General features: G+C 37.9%; 1 protein-coding gene across 1 annotated transcript in view; it reads right to left on the bottom strand.

Moving 5' to 3' along the window:
* The window catches only part of LOC150095635 (dynein axonemal heavy chain 8-like), a 2108518-nt gene that overhangs the window by 1744326 nt on the left and 339583 nt on the right, over nucleotides 1-24609 (bottom strand). The window contains exon 14 of the mRNA XM_090409931.1: nucleotides 21582-21701. Within this exon, the coding sequence (XP_090266057.1) occupies nucleotides 21582-21701 (120 nt within the window). The remainder of the gene's footprint in view (nucleotides 1-21581; nucleotides 21702-24609) is intronic.

Here is a 24609-nt window from a genome sequence, read left to right as displayed (position 1 = left end):
AACAACATGAAACAAACCAGTCATCTAATAAATGAGATGCTAGATTGTGTTCCCAACACCACCGCCTCCAAAATCATAAAACACAGCTTCATGAAAGATGCAAAACCTATCCAACACTTAGCAAATGACTTTAACCAATACTTTGCAGACTCCATCCAAGAACTGCACAGAAATATTCCCCCAATCACAAAACGTAATCCTCCACTTGGACCACAATCAAAACAGACATTATGGTTCCCAACCATAAAAGAAGCAGAACTTCTCTCTGCAATACATCAAATCAAACCAAACAAAGGCCCAGGAATTGATGGTATAAGACCTAAGGATATCAAGCAACATGCAACTAGCTTAAGTCCTATCCTACTAAAATCAATAAATAAAATATTTAAAACAGGACAGATACCAAGTATGCTAAAGATTGCCATAATCACACCCATATACAAACATGGAAAAAGAAATTTAATCAGCAATTACAGACCCATAGCAACATTACCAATTATCAATCAAATTATGGAGCGGATCATACTGAAGAAACTCACAGCATACACAGAGACCTTTCATATTATCCGCAAAACACAATATGGTTTTCAGAAAAATAAGGGAACAACATCTCTTTTGGAAGACTTTACATACGTAATTAATACCGCCTTAGACAAAAACAAAATTGCCATGGTAGTCTTTATTGATCTAACTAAAGCATTCGATACACTCACACATCAAACCTTGCTAGAAAAGCTGAGGCATGCTGGAATAGACAGGCCTCTGCACAGGTGGTTTACAAATTACCTCCAAAATAGTGTTTGCCAGGAGGAACAATAGAAAGGGTGGCTATGGCAATTAAGAGAGAGGTGAAAGGGTGGATGAGATGATTGTGATGGTAGGAACGAATGACTTGAGTGGCAATGTAAGTCGGGCAGCGAGAGATATGAGATTTTTGCTTGAGACTGTACGGAAGAAGACAGAGAGAGGAAAAATAATGTGCGTGTTGCCTAGGTATGATAACAATGAGCATAGCAGAAGAGCGGTGATATTGAATGGCATAATAGTGAGAATGTGTGACAAGAGAGGACTGGTATATGTGGATGCTTGGAGTGCGTTTGAGGAAAGAGAGGAATTGTATGCTAGAGACCGTTTACATTTGAATGAGGAAGAATGTAGGCATCTGGAGAGATTGCTGTTCTGAACGAGTCAGTGTGTCCCAGGGAGGATGATACCAGGGGTGGCCTCTTGTGGGAATGGATACTTGGGAGAAGGGAGACAATGTCAGGTAACACTGAGCCCAGTGGAGTCTAGAAGGGATAATGCTGGGTATAGAAACAATGGCATTTATATGCTGTATACTAATGCCAGGAGTATCCGGAATAAGGGAGAGGAATTGGAGGTGCAGATAGCATCAGCCTGGCCAAAAATTATTGCGATCACTGAGACGTGGTTGACAGAAGGGGATTTAACAACAGGAATTGAAGTCACTGGGTATAGCATTTCTCGTCAGGATAGGAGGGGAAAGCGTGGTGGTGGGGGTACTGCTTATGATAAGTGATGACCTATGTCCTCTAAGAGGGAAGGAAGGCTTTGGAAGGAAGTGAGACAAATGATTTTGAGAACGTATGGTGTGAGGTAGAGGTAGGCAAGACAGGATATTTAGTGGAGTGTTGCTACAGACCCAGGAGTACAGAGGATGGGGACCAGGAGATGTTTAGACAGCTAAGTTTGGCAAGTGCAAGAAGAATGATTGTTATGGGAAGAGTTGATAATAACTGAGTTGATGTCTCTCCCACCAGTTGGAGAGAGTGACCATATGGTGTTGACTTGGAAAATGAATAGACATGCAGGAGTATCTAAGAGACAGGAACTTATGTGGAATTATAAGGCAGGTGATTATAATGGTCTTAGACGTCAACTTCGGGAAGTTTCATGGAGGCAGGAATTGGAAGGCCGGGATATCATAGTGCGTGGGAAATTGTGAAAGAATATTTGTTATCAGCAATGGTAAGTTGTATACCACGAGTGAAGAAGAGGATGCAATTTGGAGTAAAGTGGTTGACAAACAATATTAAACAGGAATTGCATGCGAAAAAGAGGCTATGGAAGAGATATAAGGAGACAGGTGAAGAGATGCATGAGGAATATAAGATACAGGCCAGAAGAGTGACTAGTGTGGTAAGGAAAGCGAAACTGGAATATGAGAGGAGATTGGCCCTAAGATCCAAAGAAAATCCTAGAGATTCTAGTGGTAAGACTTATACGTTGGTTAGACATAACTGGTAATTAATTTACGGAATTAACAACGCATATAAAGTAAATTAATTAAAGATAACTTTAATGAATCACTTCTATATTTCGACAATGTCACATTGTCATCTTCAGGAACATAAAGATATGGTATGTGCACTACAGGAACTAACAAAGCAAATGAGGAAGAAATTAAGACACTAATTTTGTTCCTAAAGTCCTAATGGTGCCCTCTTGTGGGCTAATTTGGTAGTCTTGGCCGTTGGGCTGAAGTTCTCATAATGAAAGTCTCCCAAATTTGGGGCAGTTTCATGCACCCAAATTTGTTGAGGTTAGGAACGTTTTTTAGAGCTGCTGAAGATTCTTTGAATAATCTTTCGTATTTAAACTTGCTGCGATGGATTATTTTTGTCTTCTTCCAACGAATTTTATGGTGGGTATCTAAGGCATGGTCTGCCAGCCCAGAGCGGCTGTACTGGTGAAACCGTATGTAGTCTTGGTGTTCTGAAATCCTGATATTTGTTGTTCTGCCTGTTTGGCCAAAGTAGGACAATTTGCAGCTGCAAGGGACCTGGTATACACCAGGTCGGTCTAGGGGAAGTGGTTGGTCTTTGGTAGAGCGGATAAGGGATGCCAACTTTTTATATGGTCTGTAACAGGAAGTAAGGTCATATTTCTTGAGGATATTGGTTATTTTTTCAGAGGTGCCCTGGATGTAGGGGATAGTGATAGACTTGGTGTAGTCTTTATTGTTGAGGGGGGGAGGGGGGTTGTGGTTTTCAGGTTTTAGTATTTTTTGGATTTTTTTGGGGTTATAGCCATTGGCTAAGAAAGTGTTTGAGGATGTGGTTTAGTTCCATAGTCAGGGCCCTTGTCATCTGAGCAGATTAATTTTGCCCTGTTATATAGTGTTTTTATCACCCCATATTGTTGTGAGGGGGGGGGGGGGAATTGCTGGTGAATGTATCTGCCAGTGTGGGTGGGTTTTCTGTAAACAGAGAAAACCAAAGATCCATCAAGCTGGTGGGTGATTAAAGTGTCTAGGAAGGGGAGGGTGTTGTTTTCCTCTTTTTCTAAGGTGAACTGGACTCTGGGATGTTGGTTGTTTAAGTGTGTTAGGAAGGAGTGGAGTGAGTCTGAGCCATGTGGCCAAATAGCAAACACATCATCCACATAACGAAGCCAAATAGTGGGTTTTTGTGGGGCGGAGTTTAAGGCTTTTTCTTCAAATGTCTCCATAAAGAAATTGGCCAAGGGTGGGGAAAGTGGTGAACCCATGGCTATCCCCTCTATCTGTTTGTAGAACTTTCCTTGCCAAACGAAATAGCCTGAGTTCATTGTGAACTGAAATAGGGCTGAGATATCGGGAGGAAACTTGGCTTGGATGAGCTCAAGGGTTTCTTTGAGTGGGACATTAGTGAATAGGGAGGAGACGTCAAAACTGACCATTATGTCAGTGTGTTGGAGTGTGAGGTTTTCTATACTGGCTTTAAAGTGGGCCGAGTTTTTTATGTGTGATGGTGTGTTGCCAGTGTAGTGTGTGAGCGTTTTGGCTAAATGTTTGGCTAATTTATATGTGGGGGAATCAATGCCATCCACTATGGGACGTAATGGCACATTTTGTTTATGTATTTTTGGGAGTCCATATAATCGGGGGGGTCTAGAGTTATAAGGTTTAAGCTTGTTGGTGACTTCCACAGGCCAAGAAGTGACTTTCTTAAGGAGTCTGTGGATAGTTCTAATCTGAGAGCTGGTCGGATTATATTCAATGGGGAGGTAAGTAGTACGGTCTCGTATTAAGGAATTTAGCTTACCTTTGTAGTCTTTTTGATTGAGTACCACAGTGGCGCTTCCCTTATCAGCTTTGGTGATTACTATTTTTTTGTTGTTTTTTAATTCTTGTAGGGCTGTATATTCGTTTTTGGATAAGTTGGATTTTGGAGGTTTGGCTTTAGTGAGAACACCGACTACATCCAGTCTCACGTTGTTAGCGATATGGATAGGCAGGTTGCGAATTCCACGCTCTATTTGAATCATGATTTCTTCAGCAGGAATCCTTTTTGGAGCTAGGGCGAAATTGTGACCACGTGAAAGTGCGGTGAGTGCTTCAGGCTTTAAAACTGCCGACGAGAGGTTGACTACTGTGTTAAGTGGTGGCTGGGGTACAGAAGTAGAAGTCTTGGTCAGGTTTTCGTATTTTTTTATGTGCCGACTACGTATTTTTTCGAATTCCTTTCTTGCCGATGTGCATGATATGTCATGGAGTATCGACCATAGATCAAGGCCGAGTGTGTTAGAAAGCTCTTCCTCTAGCGCCCGTACGTTTTTGTTTTCGTCGGCAAGGAGAACGCGCGTCGCGGTAATTTGTTCTCTTAACAGGGCGAAGCTAGTGCGGTTATAAATGCGTAGAGCTTTCTCGGAAGTGAAATGGTGCTTCAATTTGACACAGTTGGGGATCACTTTGTTATCCCGGCAGCGTTTTAGGAACGTCAGGCGATTTATTTGCCTCGATATCTTTAACCTCAATTTGCCGTATTGACGGGCCTTTCGTGCGATTGCATCTCCGTGGATGATCATGATTCTAGTGGTAAGACTTATACGTTGGTTAGACATAACTGGTAATTAATTTACGGAATTAACAACGCATATAAAGTAAATTAATTAAAGATAACTTTAATGAATCACTTCTATATTTCGACAATGTCACATTGTCATCTTCAGGAACATAAAGATATGGTATGTGCACTACAGGAACTAACAAAGCAAATGAGGAAGAAATTAAGACACTAATTTTGTTCCTAAAGTCCTAATGGTGCCCTCTTGCGGGCTAATTTGGTAGTCTTGGCCGTTGGGCTGAAGTTCTCATAATGAAAGTCTCCCAAATTTGGGGCAGTTTCATGCACCCAAATTTGTTGAGGTTAGGAACGTTTTTTAGGAAGATGACAAAAATAATCCATCGCAGCAAGTTTAAATACGAAAGATTATTCAAAGAATCTTCAGCATCTCTAAAAAACGTTCCTAACCTCAACAAATTTGGGTGCATGAAACTGCCCCAAATTTGGGAGACTTTCATTATGAGAACTTCAGCCCAACGGCCAAGACTACCAAATTAGCCTGCAAGAGGGCACCATTAGGACTTTAGGAACAAAATTAGTGTCTTAATTTCTTCCTCATTTGCTTTGTTAGTTCCTGTAGTGCACATACCATATCTTTATGTTCCTGAAGATGACAATGTGACATTGTCGAAATATAGAAGTGATTCATTAAAGTTATCTTTAATTAATTTACTTTATATGCGTTGTTAATTCCGTAAATTAATTACCAGTTAAAATCCTAGGGAATTTTTTAGCTATGTGGCCAGTAGGAGGAGAAATGACTGTGGAAGAATGATATTGTGGGATAAAAATGGGAATAGAGTGACTGATGACATAGTGGAATTGTTCAATGAACACTTTATTGGAGTATTTCATCCTAGAGGAGTCAGTTTTAATGCTAGAGGGATAGGACTGGTTCGAGTTCTGGAGGTACAGGAGAAGAGTGTGTTTCAGATACTGAGTACTCTGGATGTCAGTAAAGCTGTGGGACTGGATGGTATTTCACCACGAGTTTTCAGAGAATGTGCTAGGGAATTGACAGTGCCTTTAACGTGGCTTTTCAATGAAAGTCTGGCTTTGGCAAAGGTGCCCAGGGAATGGAAGGAAGGTAAGATAGTGCCATTGCATAAGGGTGGTAACAGACTGGAAGTGTCTAATTATAGGCCAGTCCGTGTGATAGTTATTCTAGATATCTGGAGTAATTATTTTGAAAGATCGCTAAATGAAATAGGCAGTGAGTCTAATTATAGGCCAGTCCGTGTGTCATCAGTAGTTGTTAAGATCTTGGAGAAAGTAGTGAGGGACCGTATACAGCATTGGGCAGATGAGGGTAATGTTATCTGTGAGAATCAACATGGATTTGTGAAAGGACGCTCTTGTTTTAGCAATATGCTAGCCTTTTATAATAAAGTTTCAAGAACATTAGATGAGGGAAAGGCATATACTGCAATTTTCTTAGACTTGGCGAAGGCATTTGACAGGGTGCCACATGATAAGCTGATATTTAAGTTGCAGCACATGGGTCTGGATGTCGGATTGGTCAACTGGATTCAGGATTGGCTGTCTGATAGGTATCAGAGAGTTGTGTATGGTGGAGCAGTTTCTAGGAGGCAGAGGGTTACAAGTGGGGTCCCACAGGGCTCAGTACTAGGACCTATATTGTTTAACCTTTATATCAATGACAGCCAGTGGATTGCAGGGGGATATTCAGTTGTTTGCAGATGATGCGAAGCTGGGAAAGATTATTAGTAATAGTGCAGATGTGGTAGCCCTGCAAGAGGAGTTAAATAAGCTAGATAGATGGGCAAATGAATGGGGATTTCAGTTTAAATGCAGCAAAATGTAAGGTCTTGAGGTTTGGGAAACATCGATGGGATGCTGCATACTCTATGGGAGGAGTTATACTGAAAGAAGTAGGGGAGACAAGAGATCTGGGGTTGATGATTGATAGAAACCTGAAGTTTAGGGGACATATTGCAAAGGTGGCGAAGGTAACACAGAGGATTGCTGCTATTATGAGAAGGACACTGACCTGCAGAGATAAGAGGGTTATCATTCCGTTGTATAAGTCTGTGATCAGACCACACTTGGACTATTGTTCTCAGATTTGATCCCCAGGATTTGAAGGGGATAAATTAACTGTGGAAAGGATACAAAGACGGATGACAAAGATGGTTTCAGGATTGTACAAGGATAGTTATGAGGATCGGCTGAGAGAATGTGGACTGCGGAGTTTGGTGGCTAGAAGAAGGAGAGGTGATATGATTGAGACTTTTAAACTGTTGAGAGGTGGTTACAGGGTTGACACTGGGGAGTTCTTTCGCTTGGTTGAACAGCGGGAAGGAGTGATGACAAGAGGCCATCCCTGGAAGTTAAGAAAGGAAACTGTGAGCAAGAGGGTAAGGAGTGGTTTCTTTGTGTGGAGGGTGGTTGAGCCGTGGAATGCATTGCCTGATGGAGTGGTGGGAGTGAGAACGGTCAGGTTTAAAGAGTGGTATGATAGACTTTGTGTTTCTCAGGGGGGGACCTCCCCTCGATGAGTCTTGACAGACTTTATGTCTTAGGAAGGACCTCCCTCGATGAGTCTTTTGACTCCTTGGAGGCCTGAATAATAATAATAATATCACATGTATTGGATCAAACCAAAGCAGACGGCTACCAGTAAGCTGTGGAGTACCACAGGGAGCTGTACTCTCCCAACTCTATTCAACATTTACATGCACGATATTAATCAGCTACCTCTCAAAGGTAAGATATTCCAATACGCAGACGATACAGCTATAATATCCATTCATAATAACGCAAGCATAGCCCACACAAATATGCAACATGACATAAATCTGATCACAGACTGGCTCACGAAAAACTCCATATGCCTAAACTCAGAAAAGACAAAATTAACGATATTCAGAAATCCACTGACTCGACCAGTTGATAACAAATATATAACCATTCAACATCCACTTTCCAACATAAAAAACACACAGAACAGCAAAACCACTACAGTCACTCAGGTTGAAACAATACGATACCTTGGAATTTACTTCGATGCAGATATGAACTGGAATAGCCACATAAACCATCTACACAACAAACTCCGAACAATAACTCGTAAACTTTACAGGTTAAAAGACATGTTCCCACATGCCTAAAAACACTAATATACAAGGCACAATGCCAAAATATACTAAGATAAGCTATAACAACATATGCTTTCTGTGCACCCTACAAACTAAATAGATTAATGTCGCTACAGTACAAAATGATAAAACTGATCTTTTGGGAACAAAGAGACAATAATGATTATATACACTGCAATGTCAGAACACAAAATACTGACAGCAAAACATTTATGTCTATACAGCAAATAAACCAATAAATAATAACTGGTGTCATCCTCAGATAAGCTCACAAATAAGCTTCGAGGATGAAAGCTAAAAAAAAATACATCTCATCTCATCCAAGATAAAAAATAAAAATAAATAAATAAATAAATAAAAAATTTAAAAAAATAAATGTATCATATGTGAGCAAATGCATGTAATGATGTAATGTAATGTACCTATCACATGTAAACAAATGTATATAATGTTGTATCATATGTAATGATAAGTATGTAATGTATGTATCACATGTAATAAATTATTATAATTATTATTGCAAAAAAAAATTAGTATTATCAGAATACATGAATGTATCAAATGTAAAGAAATGTATATAATGTTGTTTCATATGTAAACAAATATATGTAATGTTGTATCATACATAATCAAAACTATGTACTGTTGTATCATACGTAATCAAAACTATGTACTGTTGTATCATACGTAATCAAAACTATGTACTGTTGTATCATATGTAATCAAAACTATGTAATGTATGTATCATATGTAATAAATTATTATTATCATAAAAAAAATAAATTTAAAAAAATAAAATAAATAAAAAAATAAAATTATCCAAGCCTCCAAGGAGTCAAAAGGCTCATCGTGAAACGTCCTTCCTATGAAACACAAAGTCTATCATATCACTCCTTGTACTCACTGACCATTCTTGCTCTCACAATTCTGTCAGGCAACGCAATCCACAGTTTAACCACCCTCCAAGCAGAAACCACTCCTCATCCTCTTCCTCACAGCTTCCTTTCATAACTTCCAGGATGGTCCCTTGTCACCGCTCCATCACATTGTTCCACCTAGCGAAAGAAATTCCCAGTTTCAACCCTGTAACTACCTCTCAACAGTTTAAAAGTCTCAATCATATCATCTCTCCTTCTTCTATCCACCAAACTCTGCAGTCCACATTCCCTCAGCCGATCCTCATAACTAATATTGTACAGTCCTGAAACTGTTTTTGTTATCCGCCTCTATACCCTATCCACAGTGATTTTATCCCCTTCAAATCCTGGGGATCAAATTTGAGAGCAATCATCAAAATGTGGTCAGATCAGGATCTTATACAATGGAAAGATAACTCTTATCTTTACAGATCAGTGTCCTTCTCAGTATTGCATAATCTACTTGGTTACCTGAAATTCAGGTAACCAATATGTTACCTCATTTTCAGGTTTCTATCAATCATGACCCTCCAATCTCTTGTCTCCCCTACTTCATCCAGTACAGCTCCTCCAATTGAGAATGCAGCATCCCATCGATGTTTCCCAAACCTCAAGACCTTACATTTTGCTGCATTAAACTGACACCCCTATTCATTTGCCCATCTCTCTAGTTTATTCAAATTCTCTTGCAGGCCTGCCACACCTGCAATATTGCTAATAACCCTTCCCAACTTCACATCATCTGCAAACAACTGGATATCCCATTGCAATCCAAAGACACTGTCACTGATATAAAGGTTAAACAATACAGATCCCAGTACTGAGCTCTGTAGGACTCCACCACTTCTAACCTTCTGCCTTCTTGATATTGCCCCACAATACACAACTCTCTGATACCTATCAGACAGCCAATCCTGAATCCAGTTGACTAACCCGACATTTAAACCCATGGTACTTAAATATTTTATATGATATAACTTAAATATCAGCTTATCATATGGCACCCACTTAAATGCCTTTGCAAAATCCAAAAAAATGCGAGTATATGCCTTTCCCTGATCAATTGCTGTAAGGGATGCTCTTGCCTTTTATTATAAAAGGCAATCATATTACTAAAGCAAGAGCATCCCTTAACAAATCCATGTTGACTCTCACAGATAACATTACCCTCATCTGCCCAATGCTGTATATGGTCCCTCACTAATTTCTCCAAGATCTTAACAACTAATGATAAAACACAAACTGGTCTATAATTAGACACTTCCAGTCTGCTACCAGCCTTATACAATGGCACTACTTACTGTACTTCCATTCCTTGGGTACCTTTCCTGTAGTCAGACTTTCATTGAAAACCAAGCTCAACGGAGCTGTCAGTTCTTTAGCACATTCTCTCAAAACCCGTGGGGAAATACCATCCAGTCCCACAGCTTTACTGACATCAGAGTACTCAGTTTGGAACACACTCTCCTCTTTCACCTCTAAACCTTGAACCTGCCCAATCCCTCTAGTATTAAAACTTACTTCTCCATGATGAAATACTCCAGTTAAGTTTTCATTGCACAACTCCAGTATGTCAGTATCAGTTACTCTATTCCCACTTTTATCCCGCAATGTCATTCTTCCACAATCATTTCTCCTCCTACTGGCCACGTACATAAAAATTTCCTAGGATTTTATTTGGATCTTAGTGCTAATCTCTTCTCATATTCCAGTTTTGCCTTCCTTAACATACTACTCACTCTCCTAGCCTGAGTCTTATATTCTTCATCCATCTGCTCTCCACCCCTCTCCTTATATCTCTTCCATAACCTCTTTTTCACTTGCAGTTCCTGTTTGATATTGTTTGTCATCCACTTTACACCAAATTGTGTTGTCTTCTTCACTCATGGAATACAGCATACTATTGCTGCTAACAAATATTCCATCAAAATTTCCCAAGCACTAATGATATCCTGGCCTTCCAATTCCATTCTCCATGGAACTGCCCCAAGTTGATATCTAAGATTATTATAATCACCTGCCTTATAATTCCATATACATTCCCTTTTCTTTGATACTCCTGCATGTCTATTCATCCTCCAAGTCAAAACCGCATGGTCACTCTCTCCAAATGGGGGGGGGGAGAGATGTCATCTCAGTTATTATCAGCTCTTCTGATGCTATGACCAAATCCAAAACTCTTGAACCTTTTGTTCCCTCTATTCATGTTGCCTAAGACATTTGTCCCTCAAGAATTCTAGAGATTCCGTTCCCTTATTACTAAATGCATTTTCCTCTTCCTTGATGTAGTTAAAATCTCCCATAACAATCATTCTTCTTGCACTTGCCAAGCTCAACTGCCTAAACATCTCCTGCTCTCCACCCTCTGTGCTCCTTGGCTTGTAGAGCACCCCACTAAATATCCTGTCTTGCCCACCTCTACCTCAACCATATGCTTTCAAAATCATTAGTGTCACTGCCTTCCAAAGCCTCCACTCTTAGAGAACATAAGTAATCACTAATCATAAGCAGTACTCCACCACAGCATTTTAACTTCCTATCCTGCCAAAAAATGCTGTACCCTGCTACTTCTGTTCCTGTTATTATATCATTTTCTGTCCACAATGTCTCAGAGATTGCAATAATCTTTGGCCAGACTGATGCTATCAGCACCACCAATTCACCTTTATTCCAGATACTTCTGGCATTAGTATAAAGTATAAAAATGTCACTGCTTCTATATGTGTCATTATTCCCTCCAGACTCCACTGGATTCAGAAATGGAAAAAGATAGAGCAATTTGGAATAAAAATGGATGACTATGGAAATCAAAAGGAAATTGCAAATGTAAACCAGGGTGTGGGGGAATGTATAATGGTAGAGGAAAATAACGATTGAAATAGGAAAATAATGCTCAAGCTATGAATGTGAGACTAGCCTTGTTATCCAAGAAGGATCCTCAGGAATGATTTCACCATGTAGCCCATAAGAGAGAAAAATTATCCTGCTAGATGAACTGTACTTGCGCATGACTAATGATGAATGGATATTTAATGATCATTTTAATAGGATGTTTTTTTCCCTGTGAAATGTCAGATAAGACAGTAGGATTAGATGAGAGATGTTGTCACATGTTTTAGAGGAGTGATAAGGAAGCAGTCATGCTATTGATCTGACTGTTTAATAAAATTCCTACAATAAGGAAAGCATAAGGAATGGAAGGAAGATAAGACAGGGTCATGTACTTTAGGAAGCAAGGGGTCTTGGTGTGATGGTAGGTAGAATTTGGGTTTCAGATGACATACTGCAAAGATTGTGAAGACAACACAAAGGACTGTTGCCAGCAAACCACACTGACATTGACATATACAAAAGAGGAGGGTGACAGTTTCATTGTATAAAGCCTTGATCAGGCCACACCTTGATTTCATAACTCAGATTCAATCATTAAGATTTAAAGAGGAAGAAGTAAATGTAGAGAGAGAGTACAGAGGCAGATAACAAAAATGATATCAGGACTACAGAGCATAGGTTATGAGGATAAACTGATAATACATAATTTCCTGTCAGGTAGACGGAGACAATGAGGTGATATGACTGAAACATTTAAGCTATTTATAGGTGTATAATGGATTGCACCATGGAGATTTTGGATATAGCAGAAACAGAGGAAGAAACAATGATAGGAGCTATTACTGGAAGCTATGATAAGATATACAATGAAGGAGGTTAAGAATAACTTTCTTGCATGGATTGCATTTAGAGTAAGAATTTAAGGTGTGGCATGATAGATTTCATGATGTATAAGGAGACCTCCCACACTCACAAAGAATCTTATGACACATGGAGGTCTGGAATAATAATAATGTGATGGAGAGTGAAAAGATGAGGAAAAAAAAAACCTAGGCAAATTAAAGAAAAAATGATGACATTAATTACAAAGAAAAGTGATGTAAGTAAATAGTCGAGAAGAAATAGAATAGCATGAGTACTTGTGGACATTTGTTATAAAATTTCGGTTAACAGAATTAAATATGAAACATAAAAGATATTAAGGTGTACCGAGTTGGTTTTAGAATGGGTGCAAATACTCTATGTCACACTTTTACTTTAAGAAATATAAATGTACAGAATACATAAATGAGAGTATATAAATGTAGTATACAAATGAGACATAAATATCTACAGAGTTTAGGAACCTTTTAGAGTTTAGAGTAAGAATACAGAGTTTAGAACCTGCTTATACCTAAATTTCTCCAGTTTCTGCATATTCCCAGTTAAACCTCTTCAATATCTTTCATATATAAGTCAATGTTCCCAAATCATATCCCTGCAGGAACACCACTGAGTTTCTCTGGATACTGTCTCAGATATATTATTTCCTGATGCTTATCTGACAATCTGTCACAAATCCATTCTCCATTTCTTCTCCTTTCAATGTAATTACTAGCTCATCATATGACAATCTATAAAAAATCACTGAAAAATCAAATACACCAGCATATATGCATCTATTTTGCCCAGGCGACCTGGTTGGCCGAGTGGTTGGCGTACTCAATCTCCAACCAACAGGTTGCGAGTTCCCACTGCAGAAATAGATATTTGTGATTATCTTACCTTGTGTACTGATATGACCTTTGATATGGTGCAGTATTACCTTTGCTGTCCTTGCATCATTAAAACCATAAATCATCATCATATTTTATCCAAGCACATATTAACTTGTTATAATATGTAAATAGATCACTAAAACATGATCTCTATTATGAAACTTATGCTGACCATCAAAGAGAATGCCACTTTCATCAAACCAGTTCTGAATCGTACCCATCAGTAATCTCTATAACACCTTAATCATAACTCCAGATACACAGATTGGATTATAAATTGAAGCCTAAGTTTCATTACTTCCTTTGAGAAATGGAACACTTTTCTTCCTCTATTCTCACCCCTTTGGGGGGGGGGGGGGTAATTCCATTGCAGAACTCCTGATAAACAAGTCAGTCACTAACCTACTTAAACATTCTCTCCAAACACAAATTGAATACTAATGCCTCATTAACATCAAGTTTAATTAACTTCTCCACCATACCTTCTCTACTTAAGTTCCTCATGATATGATACTTACAAAGATGAAATACTTTGATGACATGTACACTGAATTCCTCATATATACAATGAGTTAGCTTTGCATTAGGACTACCCACCCCTGATTTACATATTTGGCAAGATAACAAAGTACTGTGTGATATCAATGTCATGTGCAGCTACTATAAATGGGCACACCTGTCCTCTGTACATAATCAGTAAATGTTTGCCAGTAATGGAGAAACATGGCAACATAAGCCAATTTGACCATGGGCAGGTTCCCATATTTTGGAAACAGCCCACACTTGTTGGTTGCTCCTGTACTACTGTATTAAGGGTGTACACGAACTGGATTAACCATGAACAGACATATTGCAGAAGGGTTCACATCAGTCAGCCATGCATGGTTGATCCTAAAGGTGAATGTTAGATGTCAAAAATGGTATCTCAGCAACAACATGCAACAGCCACATAGCTCACCTACCATTACAATAGCAGGGCAGTTTGACCCATTTCCACAAGCACCATGTGCAGTACCTTGCTTTGCCTGGAGTTCCACAGCTGGAGAATCATGATGATGGTTGGGCATCACAAACAACACCTCGCATTAGCCAAGGAATGTCGACAATGGGCCCCCTCGAAAGATGGAAGAAGGTTGTCTAGAGTGACAAATCTCATTTCCTGCTCCACCATGCTGATGGCTCAGTTCGCATTTGGCGTAAACAGCATGAAGCCCATCCCCTGGTTCCACAGTTAGGGTTCAAAGGCTGGTGGGGTGGTGTTATGATCTTGAGCTTTTGCCTGGCACATCCTAGGTTCATTAGTTATCATCCGATAAACAGCAAATGATAAATTACAGGGAACTGTTAGCAGCCATCTCCATCCATATCTGCACGTAGTCTACTATGACCACAGCGTCATCTTTCAGCAGGATGATGCACCTTGTCATCAGGCTTGTACAGCCACTGAGTGTTGGAGGAACATGACAATGAATTTGCCACATTATCTTGCCCTCCAAACTCTCCTGACTGTAACCCAATTGAACACGTGTGGGATATGCTAGAACACAATGTGAGACCCTCGAAATGAGCTTGAACTGACAGAGTTGCTACAGCAGACATGGTCAAGTTAAGCATGGAGGTTGTTTGACATCTTGTAGAATCTGTTTCTAGGCATCTGCGAGTGGTGATTGCACAGAGAAGTGGACCAACACATATACATGAGAGTGTGCTAAAACGTTGTGATAATCACTATGAAGGAATGGCAGCAGAACCATATAACTTACACATTATTCTACATATTCCTGGAAGAAGTGTTATATGCTTCTTTCAATGCTGCTACGTCATTTGCAATCCCCTGAGAAAAAATCTTTCCCTTTTTGCACAAATTGGTCTATTTTTATTCTGGGCGTTTCTCAGAACTTTTCAGTCCCCCCCCCGGCATATATATATATATATATTTTTTTTTTTTTTCATCTCTAATGCCATACTGCTCTCCATTCACAAATGCTTCAGTCTCAGATATTCTACTCCCACTCTTTCACATTATCTCTTATTTTGTCTTATCTCTTGTTCAAGTCCCTCATTACTCTCTACTTCTACTAAAAAACTCGGCCATTGGCACATACTAAATCCAGTAAAATGTAACACATCCCTTTATGCAATTCCATCCATCCCTTTAATTTATCCCATACATTAACAAACTACATTGCTTTTTCCTTATACAGCTGTATTAACATACCACTCACGACTTTTGTTCACCATTTCAACTCATTATTATTATACTTGAGCAACACACTGACTACTTTCCTACCACACTGTTGCCTTTGACTCTCCTCAATTATCTCCTAAAATCCACCTTTACATTCTCTTTCTATTCAACCATCAATTGCAGAATTCATCCTCACTACTCCTCTCTTTATCTCTTTGTTATCCAGAAAACAAAGTTTTTACACCACCACCCCATTATTAACAACACCTTCAATTATGACCTATCCATTACCACTCTTGAATTAATTGTCACCTATTTTTCTCCATTATCATTTATTCTATTCTTTTGCCCCTTCCATCCACATCTACTGATCTTCCAACTTCAATTTGCACAAACACACATACCTCAATTCTCATTGTAACAAATTAATTTATCAAGTTTTGTATTCCATTCACTCCACAATCATTCTCTTGCAATTTGTCAACTGTACTCTCTTTCATATCGATTATCAAACACTTTTTTTCCATCAGTAATGTCCTCTTTCATACAATAACACTCATTTTCAATAGTCACATTCTCTATCATATTGAAAGTTATATTTTCATCCTTCTGACCTTTTTCTAGCATTCACTCCTCATTCACTACTTGTGTTTAGTAATACTTCACAACTGATTGCAATATCGCACTTCCTGCATACCCAACCTCTCTCATTCTTTTGTTCTTCCTCTCCACACATACACATATATTCGATGTATACTGCACTTGTGACAGCAAACCATATTTAAAAATTCTACACCATTCAAAATATTTGATTTTCATGCTGATAATGATAATCTTGTTTTTGAATGCCATTTCATCCTCATCTATTGTAAGATATAAAGTACATAAAAAAAAATGCTCAGCAATCTATAAACACTTGCAGACACTTTGTAAATTCAATGTAGATGCATTGCCTCCCTTGATAAGTCCTTGACTCCATGAAGGTCTAATAAATAATAATAATAATGTAGTAATGGGAACTTGATTTTTAGATTGAGGATTTAGATTTGGTCCCTGCATCAGAGGAGCTCATTTTAAATGAGATGTAAATGTAAATTGTTAACTCATTGTAAATGTCAATCTTGCCCCCATTGGCAAGAGAAAACATGCAGTTTTCACTTGAAGGTTGAATATAGATACAGAAGTTTAGAGAAGAAAGGAATTTTTATGGAATTATAAGGTAGGTGGTGATAATATTCTTAGAAATCAGCTTACAGTAGTTTCATGGATGGAAGATTACAAGAGTTGCAATTGCAGAACCCCAGCACAAGAAAATCTTAATATAAGAGGAATATAAAGAAGAATTTAATATAGTTCCACTATAACTCTTTTTCTACTTTATTTTTTTAATTTTTTTTAATTATAAAAAAAATTTAAAAATGTATAAGTAATTTATTTTATTTTTGTAGTTAATTTATATTTGTGTATTTAGAAGAAGTAAATTAATTATTCAAACTCTTTATTCAAAACAATGATATTTCCAATCTAATGCAACAAAAAGACATACTAAACATATATGTGCTGGCTGTTCAGAATCTCTCAATTTGCCACATGGATTGTAGTCCACACAGTATACATTTTATGTATGAAAAGTCACACTGTCAGGAGATACATTAATATTGTCATAATATTATTATTAATAGTAGTTCTGTGAACCTCATTGCAGGTGGTAAACACTAGTGAACACAAATTCTATAATATCTCTCCTTCAAATCATCCACAATCTGCATGTTCACCACTCTTTCAGGCAATGCATTCCATGCTCCTAAAACTCTCCATGCAAAAAACCTTACTTCTTCAACTTTCACTCACTGCCAGCCATCTTTTGCAGCTTTAGGGATGACCTCTTAATCCTTGTTTCTTTCCCTCGTTCTACCATATGAACAATCTACTCATATTAATACGATAATAACCCTTCAACAGCATAAATGTCTCAATCATATCTGCTCCTTTGCATTCCATTCACCAAACTCTGCAATCCACATACCCTCAGTCTGTCATAATAATCAACATTGTACAGTCCTGAGATTATGTTTGTTATCGCACTAAATCCAAGGTTACTTAAGCCCCTTCAAATCCTGTGACTAGATCTGAGTACAGAAATTGAGATACAGTCTTAGTACACAATAGGACCAACACACTTTTAACTCTAGTAGTTAATGTTCTCCTCATTATGCCAAAATTCTGTGAGACGTCTTCACAACCTTTGCAATATGCCCAAGAGAGTATAAAGTATCTCATCTGTGGATTACAAATTTTAAAACCTTACATTTAGTTACATTAAACTGACATCCCAATGCCCTTTTCCACACTACCAGCTTATTCAAATAGTCTTGAAGAACCAAAACATCGGCACTATTACTAATAACCCTATGAAGCTTCTCATCATCTACAAACTACTGAACATCTCCCTGTAGTCCTGTGATAATATCATTGACATAAAGATTGAATAACAATAATCTCAGGACCGAACCCTGTGGAACTCCACTTGTAACCTTCCTACTTCTGTAGTGCTCCATCATGGAGCACTACGGAAGAAGGAAGGTTATACAATATACAATCCTCTGATATCTGTCAGAGAGCCAATCACCAAACCAATCCACTAATCCAAACCCCTATGATGCAACTTAAGAACCAACTTTTCATGAAGTACCCTGTCAAATACCTTGGAAAAATCCAAAAAAATGACATTGAATGCTTTACCCTCATCAATTGCTCTTGTGATGACTCTATTGTAAATGGTAACCAGATTACTAAAACAAGATCGCCCTTTAGCAAATCTATGCTGGACTGCAAAAGTAATATTACCCTCATCGGTCCAATTCTGTATATGAATTTTTATCAATTTCTGCAAAATCTTAACATCTACAAAAGAAATACAAACAGTCATAAAATTTGATACCTCAATTCTACCACTATCCTTATGCAGTGGTGCTATCTTACCCTCTTTTAATTCTCGATGAACCTGACCCATTGCAAGACTTTCTTTAAACAGCCAAGTTAACAGCTCAGTCAGTTCCAGAGTATATTCCCTTAAAACACGTGGTGAAATTCCACCTAGTCCCCCTGCCTTATTGATATTTAGGATACTCAGTATTTGGAACATATTCTCTTCATTCACTTCTAACACTTCACTATTCATTATCCACCTAGGAATAAAGCCTGTAATACCAGGAAGAAATACTCTAATAAAGTGGTCATTAAATAACTCAACTCTATCATCTACTTTGGTTACCTGATTCCAATCTCCACAAAACATGATAAACCATATTTCCTCCTACACATCACATAGCAAATAAACTCCTTGAGATTCTCTTGAATTACAGTGTTAGTCTCCTCTCATATTCCAATTTTCCTTTCCTTACAATACTAGTTACTTTTCTAGCCTGAGCCTTATAATTCTCATGCATCTGCTCTCTGCTTCTCTTTTTATATGCCTCCCTTAATTTCGTTTTTTCTTCTGCAATTCCCTTTTTATGCTTTTTGTCATCCATTTGACTACAAATTATTTTATCTTCTTCACTTGAGGTATACAATCTGTCATTGCTGTCAACAATTTTTTAATTTATCTTCCATGCATTAACAACTTCTCTTCCTTCAAATTCTTTCATTCATTGTACTGCTGCAAGCTGGTTTCTATGTCTATGATAGTCACCCGCCTTATAATTCCACATAACTTCCTTCTGTTTAGATAACCTCCAAATGCCTATTCGTCCTCCAAATCAGGACTATATGGTCACTCTCACAAATGGGACAAGTATGTTATCTCATCTCAATCATAATCAGATCCTCTGATGCTATTAACAAATCCAGAACTCTTGATCCTTGTGATCCTGCCATCACATGCTACCTAAAGACAGTTCTCCAACAAGAAATGCAAAAATCCAGTTCCTTTATTACTGCATGCTGTCTCCTTCACCCAACACCTGGCTCTCTAACATAGGGTACAGTCTCCCAATTCTCAAGCCATTACGAACACATGAGGCCATTCCCGTAACATTCCATCTGTGCATTTCTAGTTTTGCTGTCTAGAGATATTCACTTGCCCAGAAAACAAGTCTCTCCAAATGTCTGCACCCTTCTACATTCAAATGCAATCCATCTCCTACATATAGTTTTCTTCTACCCTCAAATGTACTCCTCACATTCATCATTGCTACTCTATTCCTGCATTCCACGTTATACAGAGGCAATAAACTATCTTTCACTTCTGCTGCACTATGTCTAACATCAACCTCAATCTCGTGCTACACAATTCCTGCTACCACCCAGGTCATTCATGAAAACCATTACTATCATCTCCTCCACATTCCCCACCCACCTCTTCACTGCCATTGCCACACTCTCTATCAATCCATCAGGCAAGACTCCTCTGGCACTCTACTCTGAACACCCCGAATCATCAAATCCATATGCGACACTCGAAATAGATTCATTCATCCTTTTCTCACTGGTATTCTTGACTCTTATGGCTTCCAGTCTCTCTCTCTATCTCTCCTTTCTCTTCCAATCACTTTTTTATCTCTTTCTTCCACACTCTCTCATCTTTCTGCAATTCCTATCTTCCACTGTCTCTCTCATTCTCTTGCTTTCTTATCTTCCTTCCTCTCTGATGCTGTTCTCATACACCTAATCTTGTTCCTCACATACCAGTCAACCTGGCTATTCTCCCAAGATCTTCATTTACCATCCTCAACTCAGTTTAATTCCTTCCATGTCCTTTCTCACCAGTTCTATTTCTCTCTCTCTCTCTCTACACATTCTGCTTTAAATTATCATTTACACACACACAATCAAACAAACTATCTCTGCCCAGTAAATTACCCAAAGCAAAATCTAAATGCAGGTCTTTAACCTTCTCTCCATCTTTCAACATACTGTGGGCATCCACAAACTGAAAATCACCCATTTTCGAAGCAGTATCTCTGAGCCACTAAATCCCGAGATTGAGAAACCCTTCCACTGCCTGCATTTCATGAATACATACACATTTCCGTCTCACACCTGCCACATTCTTAAACAACAGGATGCGTACATACTGCAAGCATAGCAATCAATAGAATCATCAACTATCTATATTAGATAATCTTATCTAAATTATCTGTAATAGCTGAAAATTGCATGTGTTACTTCTAGCCAGTTTACATGTCTTGCAGGATGAAAAATCCAAGTTTCCAGGAGGAAAATGCTGTCATCTCCATATCAGACCAAATAAATCAGATGAAAAGATCTGGTTACAAATAATGTAGTCTTTAAATAGGGAAGTGCTAGTGCTAAAATTATTATGCAGGCATTCAAAAGAGAATCCCATCTCATCTTCATATTAGGCTCATTAGCTTATCATAATCAGCCTAAGATAGGGTGGTTAATCCTATCTTTATTATCAGTAATGGTTGAAAATTGCATGTGTTATTTTAGCCAGTTTAACTATTTTGCAGAATGACCCCAGTTTCCAGGAGTAAAATCCTGTCATCCCCATCTTAGATTGAACAACTCAGTTGAAAAATCCCTGATAGAGATTCTGTGCATAAGCATGAGTTGAACCCTGGTCTTTTTCCAACCAAAGGGCACTGTCTATACCAACTGAGTTACAAAGGCTATCTTTGAAGAGAAGAAAAGTGTACTCTACATCCAGCAATTCTGAACATTTGATATTAGACAATAATAATAATAATACTCTTAATAACTGATTCCATAGGCAAAGTGGATATTAAATCCAACATTATTTCAAAGCCAAATGTGTGCAGAAACTATGAAAGTTCCATAAGTTAACCTGACAGCTGATGAGAATACAAACCTTTTGGCTCTTTCTTTAGTAATTACTTAATAATTGATATTAATCAATAATAATATTCTTAATAATATTATGACAGGGAAACTACCTCTGTTTTTTCTAAAAATTCTTCTATGCTCCATGGACTTTCACTTGGAAGTTCAATCATTTTTGTTTCACTAATAGCCTTTAAAAGTCTATCAATCTGATATATTTTAATATCTGAAACCTTAAAAGAGAAAGAGAGAGAGAGAGAAAATTAATACCTAAAATTTAGTAATAAATATATAAATTTAGTAAAATTTATACAGTTCCTTAAATGAATTATTTTTATGGAATGCTTTTCAGTACATATTGACTTCAATATGTATGAAATGGTTACCATAAAGAGCAGAACAGCAATTAAAAATAAGATGTAAATATTAGAAGAAGGATGGGTTTGATCTTTAATACATATAAAGACCAAAGAACAAAAATCAACTGAAAATGACAATAATAAAATTATTATTATTATTATTAAGTTTATGATTATCATCATCATCATTACAAGATACATATATTTAGTTCCAAGACTTATTGTGAGAAGTCACACCTGTACTTTTAAACTGTTCCCTCTTTTATCTAATTGTTCCTGTTATAAACTGTAATAAACCGTTCCTGTTATAAACTGTAATAAACAGACTGTGCTCCAAAGATAGTGAGCATAAATCAGTAAAATCTCAGCAGATATGTAAATAAATATATTTATTTTCCTATTATTGTCTTTTGTTGTAAATTAAAATCATATATAAAAAATTTAACAAGAATATTAATGCAAACACAGCCATGGGATTAGATGGCATATCAGCTCATGTAATTATGTGAATGTACAAGGGAATTAGCATCCTATGCCCAAGCTGTTTAATTTAAAGCACAGTTCTAGGAAATTGTCCAGAGAATGGAAAGAAGGTAAAAGAGAATGACTGTAAGATAGAAGATGCATATTACAGGCCAATCAGTTTCTTTAGTAGTGGTGGTTAAAGTACTGATTTTAAGACTGAGTAGGCAGATATGATTTTGTCAAGAGCACATCTTGCCTTAGTCATTTGCTTACATTTTATAATAAACTGCCAAATGGCTACTCAGTGATACTGCTGCACTTTTCAAAAGCATATGACAGGATCCCACATGAAACTCTGTGCATAAGTGCGTGACTGGCTGAGTGGTTAGCGTATCTGCTTCCCAGATAAAAGGCTGCGGGTTCGAATCCAGCTGTGGGCATGGATGTTTGCAATTGTCTGTGGAAATAAGTGGTGGTCGGCGATAGATGGAGTTGGTGAAGTTGTGGTCAGTTGGTGGATTGTGAGAGATGGAAACAGAGTTGTAGAATAGATGTCCTCCCTTGATGAGTCTTTGGACTCCCTGGAGGTGACAAATAATAATAATAAATTCAAGTAAATGGGGATGGATATGAAGCTAGCATTGGATAAGAATTTAACTGATGGATGAATAACAGAGTGGTATATTGGGGAGATGAGTCTTAGAGATGGAAAGTGTCTGGTAATGTTCCACAGGGTTCAGGGTTTCTTAGTTCTCTGCTGTTCAATTTATACATCAATGATAAATAAACAGACTTATCATCAGCATATTCAATTGTTTGCTGATAATGAAAAGCCAGAAAGTGCAATAGTTAATGCAGGTGATGTCGAGGTACTGATTTAGTATGTCAGTATGGGCAAAGGTAAATGACCAATAAGTTACCATGGTCAAGTGTAAGGTCATACAGACAAATTGGTCTTTAGGATGCACACAATTTAGAGATAAAAATTATTTGTGGTGGTGATGGTGAGTATTAGATGGCATTGGTGTAAATGATGGAGACAAAGAGTTGTAGAATAGGTGCCCTCCCTCAATGAGTCTTTGGAATCCTTGGAGGTGTCTTGAAATAATAATAATAATAGTAATTTTTAGGCATGAAGAGATCACAAGCTGTGTACTATATTGATGAACTGAGCTGCAGAAAATTAATGTGGGCAGGGATCTGGAGGTCATTGTGGGCAGGTAGTTGAAGTTTAGAGAACATTGCAAAGGTGGTTAACAGCACATCAGATCGCATAGCTGTTGAATGTTGAAAGTTTTTTCATTTGGCTACAATTTAATTAAAGATGCCAAGAAATTATATTTTTGGTTTATCATTTATCCAAGTTTGCACATAAGCTATTTTCACTACTAAGCTACTTGTATACAGAGTCCGTCAAAAAAATTTATACACACTTCAGCAAAAGGAAAACCTGTATAAAAATCGTAACACTAAATTTATACAGGCATCAGATTAATACAAGTTACGTTTGACTTCTACAATTACACGAGGTGCTCAAAGTGGCTGCCATTAGTGTCCAGGTACTTATTATTACGGCGAACTACTGCTTGGGCAATGTTCGCCAAAGTATCCAGTGGGATTGCTGTACATGCTATTTCAATTTGTTTCTGAAGGGCCACCAGTTTAGCTGGTTTTCTGCAATACACTACATCCTTTAGAGTCCCCCATAGGTAGAAGTCCAAGGGTGTTAAACCAGGAGAACGTGGGGGAAACTCAACCGCACTTCTTCGTCCTATCCAATGTCCCTGCAAACTCTCACTGAGGTAAGCTCTCACGTCTCACTGATAGTGTGGTGGTGCACCATCTTGTTGGAAGAGAAATTCATCATTCCTATAAAGTGCATGAATGGCAGGTAAAATGGATGTATATAGCATATCTAGGTACTATTACACTTGACCAGTAATAGTACCTTCAAAGAAGAATGCTCCTATTAAATCCCTTGATCACAATCCATACCAGACATTGAGCCCGGGTAAACTGACTGCCTTGTTCACATGAATGCCCAGATTTTCTGGAGCCCAGAAAACACAATTATGTCGATTCACTGTTCCATTAACTTAAATTTTGCTTCATCAGACCATATCATCTTCCTCACAAATTCCTCATCTAGCATGTGTTGAAACTCCTCACAATACTGCATTCATCAATCAGGATTATCTTCATTCATTGCATTTAATAATCTTGTGATATAAACTTTCCATTTAGCTGCTTTAAAAATATGCCATATGCTTGCACTGCTGACTCCTGTCTCACGTACACATTGTGTGGTAGATTCCTG

The sequence above is a fragment of the Typopeltis vanoorti genome, chromosome 20 (assembly GCF_054136105.1).
Source record: "Typopeltis vanoorti isolate ZY-2024b chromosome 20, IOZ_Tvanoo_1.0, whole genome shotgun sequence".
NCBI lineage: Eukaryota > Metazoa > Arthropoda > Arachnida > Uropygi > Thelyphonidae > Typopeltis > Typopeltis vanoorti.
Note: the sequence above shows the minus strand (reverse complement) of the source record. Positions and strands in the feature narration are given on the sequence as shown.